The 14111-nt window shown below is 58.2% G+C and overlaps 1 protein-coding gene across 6 annotated transcripts in view; it reads left to right on the top strand.

The window, feature by feature from the left end:
- The window catches only part of FOXP4 (forkhead box P4), a 51295-nt gene extending 41756 nt beyond the window's left edge, over positions 1-9539 (top strand). For 3 of the 6 annotated variants that reach the window (XM_047733112.1, XM_047733111.1, XM_047733110.1), the window contains exons 10-17: positions 410-493; positions 585-792; positions 874-950; positions 1837-1938; positions 5372-5493; positions 6424-6490; positions 6963-7132; positions 7573-9539. In XM_047733112.1, the coding sequence (XP_047589068.1) occupies positions 410-493; positions 585-792; positions 874-950; positions 1837-1938; positions 5372-5493; positions 6424-6490; positions 6963-7132; positions 7573-7720 (978 nt within the window). In that variant the 3' untranslated portion in view covers positions 7721-9539. The remainder of the gene's footprint in view (positions 1-409; positions 494-584; positions 793-873; positions 951-1836; positions 1939-5371; positions 5494-6423; positions 6491-6962; positions 7133-7572) is intronic. The other 3 variants (XM_047733115.1, XM_047733114.1, XM_047733116.1) reach the window with 2 other exon arrangements.
- The last annotated feature ends 4572 nt before the right edge of the window (positions 9540-14111 follow it).

Genomic DNA, 14111 nt, shown 5'->3' with positions numbered 1-14111 from the left:
TGTTTCCATTCATGGTGGTGAGGCCCCTCTCACACACAAGTGCCACTGAACTTGGGTGTTGTTCAACCACAGCCTCTGCCTTGGAGGAGGAGAAAAAGCATGTGTTGTTAGCGAGGGGGCCCCTGACCTGTAGCTTGAGCCTGGGACTCACGATCTGGAGGAGAAGTGGCGAGGCCTTCATCGGGCCGGCAGCCCCAGGCCCTGGCCTCGAGGGTAGCAGGGGACGGAGCAGAGCCAAGGCCTTCTAGGAGCAGGGGACAGTGGGAGCCAGAGGCTGACATGTGAAGAAGAGGAATGGTGGGAGAGGGGTTTTCTCGGGTGTCTGGTTGGGAAGAGGTGGGATGTGGAGGAGGAAGAGGACTGGACCCCTTGGGGGCTCAGCCCTGGCTCACCTCCCCCCTCTCCACAGCTCGCTAAGGAGAGCGAGAGGCTGCAGGCCATGATGGCCCACCTGCACATGCGGCCCTCTGAGCCCAAGCCCTTCAACCAGCCCGTGAGTGACTCTCCCCTCCTTGCCACCCTCCCAGGACCCCTGGCACCCCCACCCTGGGCTCTGGGCTCAGCACCCTCCCCATTGCTCACAGCTGAACCCAGTCCCCAGCTCCTCCTCATTCTCCAAGGTGACCGTCTCCGCAGCAGACTCGTTCCCAGATGGTCTCGTGCACCCTCCGACCTCGGCTGCTGCCCCCGTAACCCCTCTACGGCCCCCAGGCCTCAGCTCTGCCTCCCTGCACAGCGGGGGCCCCGCCCGCCGGAGGAGCAGTGACAAGTTCTGCTCCCCCATCTCCTCAGGTAAGGACTGCCAGGAAGGTCATTTCCCCCCGAGCTGGATCCCCCATCCCGGCTACCCCACCCTCTGCCTCTCTTCCCCAGAGCTGGCCCAGAATCATGAGTTCTACAAGAACGCCGATGTCAGGCCCCCCTTCACCTACGCCTCCCTCATCCGTCAGGTGAGCATGGAAGTAGATGGGGGGGCACCCAGGCTGAACCCCCATCTCGGAGTCTCAGCCTCCATGAGAGTCCTGGGGCCAGAGGAGAGATAGCCCCTCCTGCACCTGTCCTCTCTCTCTCGGGCTTCTTCCTGGCTGTACGGCCTCTCACCCAGCCTCCATCTGAGTCTGTGCCGCTCGTGTGGGCGTCTCTTTGGGTTTTTGCTGCTTACACCCACTGTGCCGTTCATTCTCTCATTTCCATGTACACATGCTTCTAGGAGACTGTTTTCTGATAGACTCAGGGTCACTCAGTTGGTTGCACCTGCCTGCCTGCCTCTCCCTCCCTCCCTCCCCACCAACCCTCTCTCTCTCTGTCACATACACACACACACACCCCTCTGTTCACTCACATCCTTGATGCTCACGTAATATTCTTATGAATAGACATTTGCACAGATGTCCTCTTGCTGTGACCCCCCCAGCAGGCACACGCATCCTCACAGGTACCCTCATACATGCGCACACCCCCACCTCATGCTTAGGGAGCCCTTTGCCAAAATCAGGATAAATTGTAAACAACCCCCACCCTGTGGCTCTCTCTCTCCCAAGAATACTACTTCATTTTCATTGCAGAGTGGGGGCACTTGACACCAGTTGCCCTCCAGAAGGAATTCATGTGCTCCTTGCACAAATGCATAGCCCTCACAGCTCATGTTTCCTAGCCCGGAAGCAGCCTGCCCCACTCAGGGGATGGACGACACCCACCAGTCCTGTCCACAAGCCTCTGTAGCGGGCGTCCTCTGTTCTCAGAGTGGGAGTTGGGCCAGGCAGGAGGGAGAGAGCACAGGCCTGTGACCCTTGAAGGCTCAGACTGAGGGTCCCTCTGCTTCTCTCTGGCCCACAGGCCATTCTGGAAACCCCCGACAGGCAGCTGACCCTGAATGAGATCTATAACTGGTTCACCAGAATGTTCGCCTATTTCCGGAGAAACACTGCCACCTGGAAGGTGAGGCATGCTCCCCTCATCCCCTTGACACCAAGGCCACATCACATTTCATCCCCTCAGAGGTTCAGTTCTGCAGAAATGGCCCCAGCTGGGCCTGGGCCGCACCATAGGTCCCTGCACCCCCACCTCAGCGTGGGCTATGGAATGTTCTCTAACTGCCCCTTAATAGCCCCTTCTTTCCAGCCTTGTGCTGCCTGCTTTCTGGCAAGAAATCCTCCTCTTCCCTGGAGTACCCCCCCATAGGCCCCACAAAGTAGGGCCTCCAGGAGTTAGTAGTGCCCCAGCCTGTTAGGGAGGCTTGGGGTGACACTCTCCAGGACACTCTCCAGACCTAAGGGTCTGGGTACCTTGGCTAAAGTTGCCTGTTCTGGAGCCAGGGGTGGGATGGGCCGTGTGCAGGCACAGACACAAGGACAGCCGAACGAGACCTGTGGACTGCGTGCTGAGACATAACCACAGGCACCCCCGTACTCTCCCCAGCTCTGCCATGGCGGCAGGAAGATAATTGTCTCCATCCAATTAGTCATTTCAGCACCTTCGGCCATAGAGTTTTCTCAGGGGACTAGAGGCAGGGAAGAAAGGGACCCTAAAAAATGGGACACGGAGATGTGGACTGGGGCACTCAGCCATTCCTTTTCCCATAGCCAAGATGGGAGGGGTGTGTGTTTGTCTGTCTGTCTGTCTGTCTGATGGGTGAGAATATTAGTGTCTGTGCAGCAGAGTGGAAAGTGATATCTAAATTGGGAGGGGGTGGAGGGAAGGAGAAGGGAGCGTTGGCGCCCTGTGGGGAAGGTTAGAGGCAGGGAAGGAATCCTTAGCTCACAAGCTTAATTGGATCCCTGGCTCTTGAGTCCCCCTGCTGGCTAGCTCAGAAGCTGCAGCCAAACAGGCTACCTCACCACCAGCGGCCAGCTTTCAACAAGTGTCACGGAGGCCCCCTCCCCACCACTGCCCAACTGGGTGGGGTCTGCATAGGGCCCAGTCTCCTCTAACCCCAAAACGTGCTAACCGCAGCAGGAGAGACTGCTCCGTGACCTTCCATATCCCTGCGCGCCCAATTCTCAAAGCTGGGGAAAGAGGCTTGGAGGTTGGGACGGCGGCTCTGATTGGCTCTGAGTGATGTCATTTCCTGCCAACCACAGTCCTGCCCTCTCCCTGAGCTGGCAGGGCCTTGTTGGGACCACCAGGTCCAGTCTCCAGCCTCCGGGACAGTTTGGATATCAGGTTTTAGAAGATAGAGTCCTATACAGACATAAAGGGTCGTTAATGATTGTTATCTAATGTTTATGTTCATAATGCAGGTTAATCCTTTACCTGTAGGGGTGAGAGTAGAGAACCTCATTTCTATTAGACAGTTCAGGGGCACAGTGCCCTTCACCCCCCCTACCCTCCTTTCCTGTTCTCTCCTTTCTCTGGGATCAGGAGAAGCTGGTTTGGGTGACTTCCTTAAACCCCTCGAGGACTGTCTTGAAACCCCTCCCATTTAGCCGAGCTCCTTTAGGCCTTCCATGCCCCCTTCCATGGTCGCCCAGCCAGGATCATCCCAGTGGTCTCGCACCCCCGGGGTCTTCACCTCCTCGTCCCGTCGCCTCATATAGGTCCCAGCACAACACCAGCTGAACGAGCAGGCGACCTGTCTAGTGAACAGTGCTCGGCTGCTGTTTCTGCCATTTCGGGCACTGCCTGTGTCCTCCCCTCCCTGTGGCACAGCAGAATCTCTCTTAGCTTGAGGTCCACTTTGACCTTCAGGACTTTTGCAGCCAAGCTTCATTCATGTTCCTGGGGAAATGTACCCTATCTACACCTAACTGTTCGACTTCCACCAGCCACCCATATATCTGCCCCTTGAAGTCCCTCTTCTCCTCAACTCCTCCTCTTCCATTCTCCCTCTTTCACTCTCTCTGGCCCCCACCCCGAGATGCTGTCCACTTCAGACCGGGGCAGAAGGGTCGGGAGCCAGCGTGGGCCAGGCCAGCTGCCGTTCATCCGGGGACAGAGCTGCCATCTGCCAAGCTGATGGTCCCCCCCAGCCCTCCCCCTGTGTCCATCCCCTCCCAGGGCCCATGTTGTGGGCCCATCCTTTTGTTTACGCAGCCCCCGCCAGACCCCTTAAATTGCCATTAATGTTTCAGCGTAACGAATTAGTCTCTCATCACGAATCAGGCTTCGAAATGAGGGAAAAAAGCCCCGGTGAGGCCATCCTCGGAAATTGGGGTCATTCTCATTTGCAAAGCGGAGGATCGGAGCCCCGTAATGCGGGCAAATTTATTCCGAGGCAGGAGCCCCGGCGTGATTAGGCCCTTTGTAATTATCGCTCCAAGAGATTCCACTCCAGCCGCCCGCCTCCCTCGTGGATTAGCAAGCGAGTCGGAAAAATACACAGGATTTAATTAGAGGCAAATTAAAATTGGTAATGAAATCGGGCCAGTTGCAAGTGGCAAGAGTTGGAAGGGAGAGAGGGAGAGGGGATCTCCAGGGGCATGGGCTGCCCGCCCTGCCGGCTTTCTTCCCCGTTTAGAAATGTAAAGAGGAGACAAGGATGGGGACAAGGCAGTGGGGGAGGCTGAGGGAGGACAGGTAACAGGGACAGGGATGGGTGGGGAGCGGTGGTGAAGCTGAGGAGAGTACAGGGACAGGACTGAGGGACATGGAATGAGTGGGCTCGGGCCCTTATCTAGGCCCCCCCCTGGGTGGGGGCTTTGGGCCAAGCGACCCCCCCCTCACCCAAGTGTCCTACAATTCAGATGGCCTCAATTCCTGAAGTCACCCCGCCAGGAGGAGGTAGGAGCGACAAGGTGACTTTTCCTCTTTTCTCTCCTCTCTCTGCCTCGCAGCTACCAAATCCATGCTCTTCTTTCTCCCAGTATATTTCAACAAGTATGTATGTGAGGCCTGCTGTATGCCTCCTGCTCTTAAACTATCCTCAAAGCCATGGCTCCCACACTCCTAGAGGCTGAAGAAGGTTGCAGCGAGGGTTCCTGATTTATTTCCAAAACTTGTAAAGCCTTGTGGGAATGCTACATGCACCTAAGCTAACAGGCCCCAGGCTCACTGACAGGCCAGGGCCCGAATGCAGGCCCACGGCGACCAGGGGTCCCGAGTGACAGCTGCGTGTGCCTGATCAGTGCTGGGAAAACATGATTTCTACCCGGGTAGTGTTCAGTTGGTAGACAGAGTTTTCCGAAACACGGCAGGGAGAAGGGGAGCCAATCATAGAATGGGCTGTCTGCAGTGAAGACCTTGGCAGTCCCTGGGTCAAGGGCAGGAGAGAGGCAGAGGGACTCCTCCCCCTCGGCAGCCTGCGTGGCCCTGGGCCTGGGGAGGTGGGAAGTGGTGGGGCTGCGGTGGGGCGGGGACGTCCCCGTGTGCTTGCCAGCGCAGGGAAGGGGCCGAGCAGGTTGCCTCTGAGCATGTGCCATCATCACACCCCCAGAACGCTGTGCGACACAACCTCAGCCTGCACAAGTGCTTCGTGCGCGTGGAGAACGTCAAGGGCGCCGTGTGGACTGTGGACGAGCGCGAGTATCAGAAGCGGAGGCCGCCAAAGATGACAGGGTACGTAGGCCCAGCCCTGAGCAGAGGCACCCACCTGCAGCATGGACCAGGACACCTCCCCCATTCTCTCCAGGACTCGCCTGTGTACCCAGTCCTTCCTCCTTTGGAGGTGGAGTGGGGAGAAGAGGGATGGAGGAGCGCAGGGGAGTCCAGAATCCAGAAGTGACATGAAGGGGCAGGTGATCTGTCCCTATTTCTGACTGAGGAAAGGAGCCTGGGAGCCTGGGATCAGAGAAAGAGACCCAAAGTACCCGTGGCCAGAGTTGGGACATGGACAGATGCCAGCTAGAAACTCTGGCTTCCCGTGCACCTCTGCTTCTCACTGGCTGTGTGACCTTGGGCCAGTTCCTTGACCTCTCTTAGATGCTCTGTAAATGGGGAAAGGGGATTCATCATTATGGTAGAGGGACAGCCTTGAGCCACTGCTTTACCCGACCCAACTCCTGGACACATTCCCGGGCATAAAAGTCTTTGGTGTGGAGCACACGGGGACCAGCAGCGCACGTGGCTATTAGATGTCCCAGAATTCAGGATGGCAAAATAACATGGGTATTACAGATGTGGGCCTATCCGGGCTCTAGCTTCGACCTGCTGGACCCCAGAAACAGCAGAGAAACCCCGCTGGGGTGGCATGATGTGAAGACCAGCATGGGAAAGGATCCATGTTCCCCCTTGCCAGCTCCAAGATACTGCACCTGCCCCAGAGCCCCAGGGAGCCTGGACCTGGGAGCTGTGAAGAGGGCTGTCCCTCCACGCTGCGCCCCATCAACCTGAGGCTTGAATAGGACTTAGAGGTGGTGCTGACCCTACTCTGGCCTCCTAGGTTCAGGAATGGAATGGTCCCTGGCATGAGCAGGGCCTCGCAGGGCTGCACTGCGAAGGGGGAGTAAGTGAGTGAAGGAACCAAACAGTGCCTTCTCTGTCTTCCAGGAGCCCCACCCTGGTCAAGAACATGATCTCGGGCCTCAGTTACGGAGCACTTAACGCCAGCTATCAGGTGAGTGTTCCCTGGGCCTTGATCCCTGGCTGTCCGCCCCCCCCCCACACGCTGACCCTCCCCCACTCTCCCCTTCCAAGAACCCATCTGTCCAAGGAGGGGCAGAAGGGTGAAGACCACTCTGGGGGACCTGAATCCCACCCCTCTGCCCCGGCCCCACTTGGGGCTCAGCCCCCACCTCCGCTGTCAAGGCTGGGTTCGGGCACAGCAGAGAGCAAAGAGGGAGGTTGGCATAACCAGTGGGGCCCTGTTCCCTGGTTTGCCAGTCTTGGCGGGGGAGGGGTTCTTGGCCCTCCCTCTAAGGGATCGGTTAGGCCCAGGCTCCCAGGGAGGCTGGGAGGCAGCAGGTCAGGGTCATGATCTGTCCTCCAGAGGGCAGGGCACAAAGACTCCAGGAGGCTGGCTGGGGGTGGGGCAGGGACCCACTGGGCCAAGTGGAGCTGGCTCACTGGACCAACCCTGTGCCCTCCAGGCTGCCCTGGCCGAGAGCAGCTTCCCCCTCCTCAATAGCCCTGGCATGCTGAACCCGGGCTCTGCCAGCAGCCTCCTGCCCCTCAGCCACGAAGACGTGGGTGCCCCCGTGGAGCCACTGCCCAGCAACGGCAGCAGCAGCCCCCCTCGCCTCTCCCCACCCCAGTACAGGTGAGCATGCAGCATGGAGCCCCCACCCCAGTGCCCCCCAGATGCCCCTGCAGGTGGGATCCCCATCTTATCACACACACCCCCATGTACACACACCTGTCTTCCCAGGACAAGTGACCTCGCTCTCTCTCCCTTCTTATTCTCCTCCCTCTTCCCCCTTTTTATTCCCCTCCTTCCCGCAGCTTTCTTCCTCTTCTCCTTCCTCCTCTCTACTTTCATCTCCCCTCCTGCCTACTGAGGCCGCCTCTGTCCTTCCCAACCTCCCCCTTCCTCAGAGGAGAGCTCCTGTGGAGATCAGACCGAAGACATCAGGCCCCAGGGGCTCAGGGATGATGCGGTCCTGGGGAGGCGACCTGGGAATACCCCCACTGCACCCCCAAATTCTGGATGTTTGAGGGGCAGGGGAAGGCCCCTGAGGTGGCCACACAATCCCTTCACAGCCACCAGGTGCAGGTGAAAGAGGAGCCAGCCGAGGCAGAGGAAGACAGGCGGCCGGGCCCTCCCCTGGGTCCCCCCAACCCCAGCACCGCGGGGCTGCCAGAAGACAGGGACCTGGAGGAGGAACTGCCAGGAGAGGAACTGTCCTAAGGGCCTCTAGGGGCAGGCTGGGCAGGGGTGAGACCCCTCCCTCCGGAACCCAGGCCCCACCTTCCCCCACTCCTCAGCCCCGCCCAAACCTCAAGGCACTTCCAGGACTCAGATGGGGGGGCTGGGCCAGCAACTCCCCATGTGACCTGACTGACAGACGCTCGGGGGCAGGGACGGTCCCGCCCCCGAGGGGACACAGAACCCCTGGTCTGGGACCGGTAGAGGACTCGGAGGGCCCAGACCCTTCCTCACCCTCCCCTCCATCCGAATACCGCCTCCCCCCAACCACCAGCAGCAGCAGGGCCCTCCTCCCCCACCAGCTTTCCCCTACAGGGCCCCTCAGCGCCCGTGGAGACCCGCAGGCGGGGCTAAGCCACCCCTCTCAAACCCAGGGCCCCTCGCACCTGGCTCTGGCAGTGTTTTCTGGCCGGAGGCCCCCCACTTTCCCAATTTGTGCTCCCTTCCACCTTCTTTTCCGTACTGTGAAGTCTCCCCGCTGCCCCCCAACTCCCGCCCCTGCCCTGGCCTAGGGCATTGCGGGGGGTGGGGGGTGCTGAAGTTTCAGACCATCCCCAGAAGAAACCGGCCACCTCTGCTATGCCTACTCCAAGGCCACGGCTGGGGACGGGAGAAGTTGTGTGCGCTGTGGGGGTCGGTGGGAGCAAGGCTGCCCGGCCAGACCCTGCCCTCGACCTGAGACAGAAACCAAGCTGAACTGCGCTTCTGCCCCCTTCACGGGGTGCTCCTCAGCTTCTGCCATCCCCCACAACAGAGGAAGAGGCCCAGCACTGGCCTACTGACAGGGTCTGTGCTGGGTGTACTAGTGGAGGGGGAGCTGCTGAAAGGAGCTGCGTGGCCCTTGAGGCTGGAGTTGGGCTCAGAGGGGCTGCCAGAGCCACCAGAAGCATCCTGCCTCTGTCCCAGGAGAGGCCGGGCTGAAACCAGGCTTGAGGGGCAGGTGGCTGCTGTGACCCCGATGGGTCACCCCCAGCCTACAGGTCCCCCATTGTAGTCCTCCCTCACCCTCCCTTCACACCCCTCCCTGACCCCCCCCCCCCCCCCCCCCCAGTTAAACCGATGACCAAAGACCTTTCTTATGCCGGAAGCAAAAACCAAAACTTTTTGTTGGCTTTTTCCTTTGTCGCCTCCTGCAACCCCTACTCCTCCTTGCTCCCCGACCTTGGCCCCAGGCTGGAAGCCCTCCCTCCACTTAAGTTATTGTTTTAAACCAAAGTTTACAGTGTCTGTTGGTGGCCCAGACCCTCTCTCCACCCTTCCTCCACCCTACCCCTGAGGACCCTGGGACTCAGTAGAGGCTGGGGGCCCTGCTCACCCCCACTCTACTCTTGGCCAGCCCGGAGGAAGGCAAGAGGGCGGAAGGAAGGAGGTGCACTGCCCTCAGCACCCCAAGGGGTTCCCCTGTCCTCAGGCAGTGGACCTCAAGCCCTAGTGCCCACCCTGGGCTTCTTTCTGGGGGCTCTCCAGACCCCTCGCAAGGACCAAGTCCCCCATCACGCTGGGAGTGTGGATTCCAGCAGAGGAGCTGGGAAAAAAAACAAAAACGTAAGACTCCACAGACCCCCTATGGGGGACCCCAACTTGGGCCAAGGACTGGGTGTGTTGGATGCTCATGATACCCCAGGCCAGGCCCCTTTGCTGAGAAGACTCCTTGGACTATTTCCCAAGAACCCCCCACATACACCCCTTCACAAGCCACCCCTCCTGAGAGGCAGGGGGCTCTCCGCCCCCTCCCCATGTACTCCCCACCTGTGTTCTGTTTGACCAGCACAGAAATATTAAACGTCCTCTATTCACCGGGCCCTGCGTGTGTCACCAAGGTGAGGGGGGGAAGGACATGAAAGTGGAAAGATTGTTCTGGGGTCTGAGGGCAGCAGGCCCTGGCAGACGGTGGGAGCCCCCCAGGGGGTGCTTTCTGGGAGTGCATGAATGGGCCAGATGTGGGGGGGTGGCCCTCTCTGCTCCTCCTGCCCCCCCACTTCCACTGTCACCCACGTTCTCTGGTGTTTTCTCTCAAAGCAGGTCTCTGGGTCACTCTGCTTTTTCCCAAGGTCACAATTCCTTCTTGTGCGTCCTGCCCCTTCCTCCAAGGGTGTATTCAGGGGGTATATTTCCTTCAGAGCTGGAGAGGGTTCCTGCCACAGGGCCACCAGCTCTGAAGACGGGAAGTCTGTCCCCCTGCAGGCTCAGGTGCCCTTCTGGGCCCATCACCCCATCTTCACAGGGGCTACCTGGCTAGGGGCGTGTGTGCGCACATGCGTGTGGGGCTGGGGTTGTAAGGGGGTGCGTGTGAGCCGCCTGGTGTGGGGCTGGTGTCCTGGGGGGCTCAGGGTCAGAAAAGGGGTTACTCTAATGCACAGGTAGGGGCACCCTGGACAATTAGGGGAGGAAAGGAAGGAAGGAAGCCAGCCTAAGCTGTTAAACCGAAGGTGTGTTGTGACAGGTCCATCAGCCTTGCCTCTCCCTGCAGCAGGAGAGACCCGTCCACCTCAGCATCCAGAGCCCATCACCCACCTGTTTCATCTACCAGTTCCTTCTTCAGCACCTTCCAAACACTTCCTCCTCAAGGGCATGGCCCCCAGACCTCTATGCTGGGGCAGGGGCCCCAAGAAAGAATGTGTGTCCTTGAGGGGAAGCAGGGAAGTAGAAGGGCGGGTATGGAGAAAGCAACCCATTTGGAATCAGTCACCCTTCCCCCAAACCACCAAACTGCCGGAACTTTCCAAAAGCCAAACTTGGGGAGGGGAGACCCGGGGAAGTGGGGTGGGAAAGGGGGATCTGGAAATGGGAGTCTTCGCTGACTTCTGTCTCAGAACTGTCTTGTCCTTTCCTACAGCTTTCCATCTGATCTGTTATCTTCTGCGTCTCTCCCATTTCTCTGCCTCACCCCTGCCCACACCACCTCCTCGCCTTGGCCCTAATCCTCCAGACACTTGCACGAGCCTGGGGTGAATTCCCCATTCCTCCGGGCATCTCAGAGGGCCTGGCCAACTCAGGCCAGGGGAGCTTGGCCTGGAGTCTGAGTACCCTCCAAGCCTCCACCCACAGGCTGGCCCTTCCCGGAGAACTAGCTGCTCTGTCATCTGTGTCGACAGCAGCTTCCCCTGAAACGTAATAAAACAATTAGTTACGATTTCATGCCGCCACTTCCCATTGGGGGACCCATCAGCCCCCTCCAAAGCCCCAAATCCAGAGGTGTCTGCTGCTGAGCTCCCTGCTCCCTTAGTCTACCTTGGGAGAAGGTGGTCTCTGGTTTACAGACTACCCCCACGGACGTCCTTCCTGCACCAGACATGACGCCCAGCCTCACTCCCACAACAGTCATTCCAACAGTCCAAGTTCAGTTTCTCCTGCTTCGACTAGAGTTTTGGTTTGGGTTTTGTTTTTAATTCCTTCCCCAGAGGTACAGCAAATGTCTGGTCAGTGCACTTGGACATGGAGTGAGGATCTATCTCTGGCTTTGACTGAGGAGGAGAGGGGTCTTGTAATATAAGCAACAGGAGACTGCTGTGGGCCACGACCTTCTGAGTGCGCCGGGCTTACAACTCCATAACTCATTTTCTTACTGATCTCACAGGTTCCAGGGGGCCCCCTCCCATGACCTTCTTCTAAATAAGAACGAGCCCTCCTAAGCCCTCATGTTCTGCTGTCAGGAAGTTCTGCCTACTGTCTCGTCTCTCCTTCCTACTGCTGTTCCGGGTGATGGGGGCAGGTCGCTAGTGCTGTCTGTGCCATAATCTTGGTCTTAGCATTCTTCCCTGACAGGGAGAGGGAAGCTCTCCGCTGAACCTCTTCTCAGGCTGGCAAAAAAGGAGGGCTTCTCCAGGTCGGAAATTTGAGGGGTTAGAAGGAAGCACTGTGGGCTCTGCACAGGGCAGAAGACCCCCTTCCCCTCACACTGGGAAAGCTCCTTCCTCCCTCTACCATAACTGGTCACCCCTGCCCAAGGTCTTTTCCCAATGGCCAGCAGAGGGCGCTTTAGACAAAGCGGACCTTGGGCTTCTCTGGGCATACTTGGGGGTCAGAGGAGGAAAGGAGGAGGGTGTGGGGAGGAGGGGCTGAACCTCCTAGGAGAACTACAACCCTTCAACCGCTCTGGCCCAGGGCGCAAAAGGGCCCTCTGCTGTCTGTGGGCTTCCCGGACCTCTCCAACTCAGTGACCTGTGAAGTCTGAACAGCAATGGGAGAAGGCAGGGGAAATGCTGAGAATGATCTGGAAAAAAGTGGTCTCTGAAGACGAGTACACCGGGAAGACAGGCTCAATAAAGATGTTTGATGGTAACAATTACTAACATTTAATGAGCTCTCGTTGTGTACCAGACACAGTTCTAGGGACTTTATCTTTCATGTCATCCTCACAACTCTGAGTCAGATGCCATCATTATCCCCATTTTACAGATGAGGAAAATGAGGCACAGGAATTGAAGAGGTGAACAGATAAAGCATTAAGAATGAGGAAACAGGCTCAGTGATAGTCTCAGCATTGTAGCGATGCTATTTACTTTGGCTCCCCCCCCAACCTCTTCCTGGAGACTCCCAGTCGGGAAACTGAGGTAAGAGCACCTCAGAGCCAGGGGCTAGTTCCCCAGCAGCCATCCTCCTTTCGGCAGAATGAGGTAAGTCGGGGTTTGGAACAGTTGCTGTGGGACAGAGGGAACTGGAGAGAGAAAGTTGGAACACCCTATAAAAATAAGCAACCGGGGGCCTTCTGATGGGGCAGCGCGTCAGAGCAGCGAAGACAAAGAGGCCCTTGTCTGAGGTGGAGAATTCACAGCGACCACACACGCGCGCACACCTGAGCATGTGTGCAGACGCACACGGGCACGCACATGTGCTGCCCGCTATGCAGGCTGTTTACACCCAGAGGTCTCTTCCATCTTGGAAGCCTGCAGTTAGACTGTGGACACCTGGGGCCGGGACACAGGGCACGTGGTTGTCACAGAGACAGCCCATCACACAGGCCCAGGACCTCTCCACACCTGCAGCCGGCCTCCACCTCAGGATCGAAAGTGTAGAAAAACAGCCCCTCCCAAGAAGGTGGTCATTCATGGTGGTGGCTGGGGCTAAAAGGCGCTCAGTCCTCACCAGGAGGGGTCAGGGCCAGGGCACAGGGGAGGGTGGGCCAAATTAATGGAGGAGGGAGTGCAGAGGTGGGATTGGCACCCTGGAGCTTCCAGCCCAGACTAGGAGGCTTCTACCCCCTCTAGAGGTCAGTGCCCCTCCTGATCTCAAACCCGGAGCTCAGACTGTCTACATTAGGCAGACACCGCCTGGGCTTAGGAAGGGGCCAAGCGCAGGGATGGGCAGGGGCAGGCGGACACCAGAGAACGACAGGACATGTCTCTGCTCGCAAAGAGCTGGTTTTCTGGCTGAGAAATGGTTGGAGATGGGCCGAGTGTCCAGAGCTACGAGGAAGAAAACTCAGGCCCTGCGGGAATCAGCCCAACAAGGGTCCAAGTCCTCCCTCTGCTCCTTGCTAGCTCTGGGGCTCTGGGAAACGTCTTTACCTTTCTGGGCTTCCGTTTCCTCATCTGTGGATGACGGTGAGATGATCCTCTCTGGCTTATTGAGAAGAATAATGATATATTTAAAAAGTGGCCCATATTAGGGCCACAACACATAATAGCTGTTAATAAAATGTAGTCTTGGGTGTACAAGACCAGTGACCCTAGGGTGTAGGGGACCAGAGCACTCCTGGAGGACTTCCCGGAGGAGAGGCTAGAGCTAGGGAAGGGAAATGTTGTGGGGAGGGGAGAGATATTTCAGGCCTGTAGAGGAGCCTCCGCGGGGCCAGGAGAAGGTTCTTGTGGCAGGGGGGAGTGTGCTGAATCAGGGGAGGAGACACATGGGCAGGGAGTCCTACGGGCCCGCAGCTGTGCCTGCCACTGTCATTGTCAAGCCCATTCACATCCCCTGGCACAGGACGAGGCCTCAGGGAAGGAAACCGCAGTGGGTTTCCTTATCTCTAACAGGGCATTGAGGAGCCCTGACCAGGCCGGAGATGAAGGGGAGATTTAGAGGAACAGAGGATAGGAAGCATGAACCCCAGATTGACGCCCTGTAGGACCCCATAAATGCCGAGCTCCTGAGGCTGCTGGGTAGGCTTCCAGGCATGACCCATGTCCTTGAAGAGTTCCCTTCAGAGGGGCACAGACTTGCATTCAGATAAACACAGTGGGCTTGGCCTCCAAGTGGTTCCAACACCACATGCTTGGCCCTTGGAGGTGTTCAGAGCAGGCCTCGTGGAGACAATGAGGCTGACAAGGAGCCTGGAGGAAAATGAGCTAGTAGGAGAGCTCACCATTAGGGGGAGTAAGGGAGTGGAGGCATGGGGGGCACTGGCTAGGATGTTCGGGGGTGGGGGGACCCTGAG

This window comes from Lutra lutra, chromosome 6 (assembly GCF_902655055.1).
Source record: "Lutra lutra chromosome 6, mLutLut1.2, whole genome shotgun sequence".
Taxonomy (NCBI): domain Eukaryota; kingdom Metazoa; phylum Chordata; class Mammalia; order Carnivora; family Mustelidae; genus Lutra; species Lutra lutra.
The sequence above is the reverse complement of the archived record's forward strand: the minus strand, read 5'-3'. Positions and strand labels throughout refer to the sequence as shown.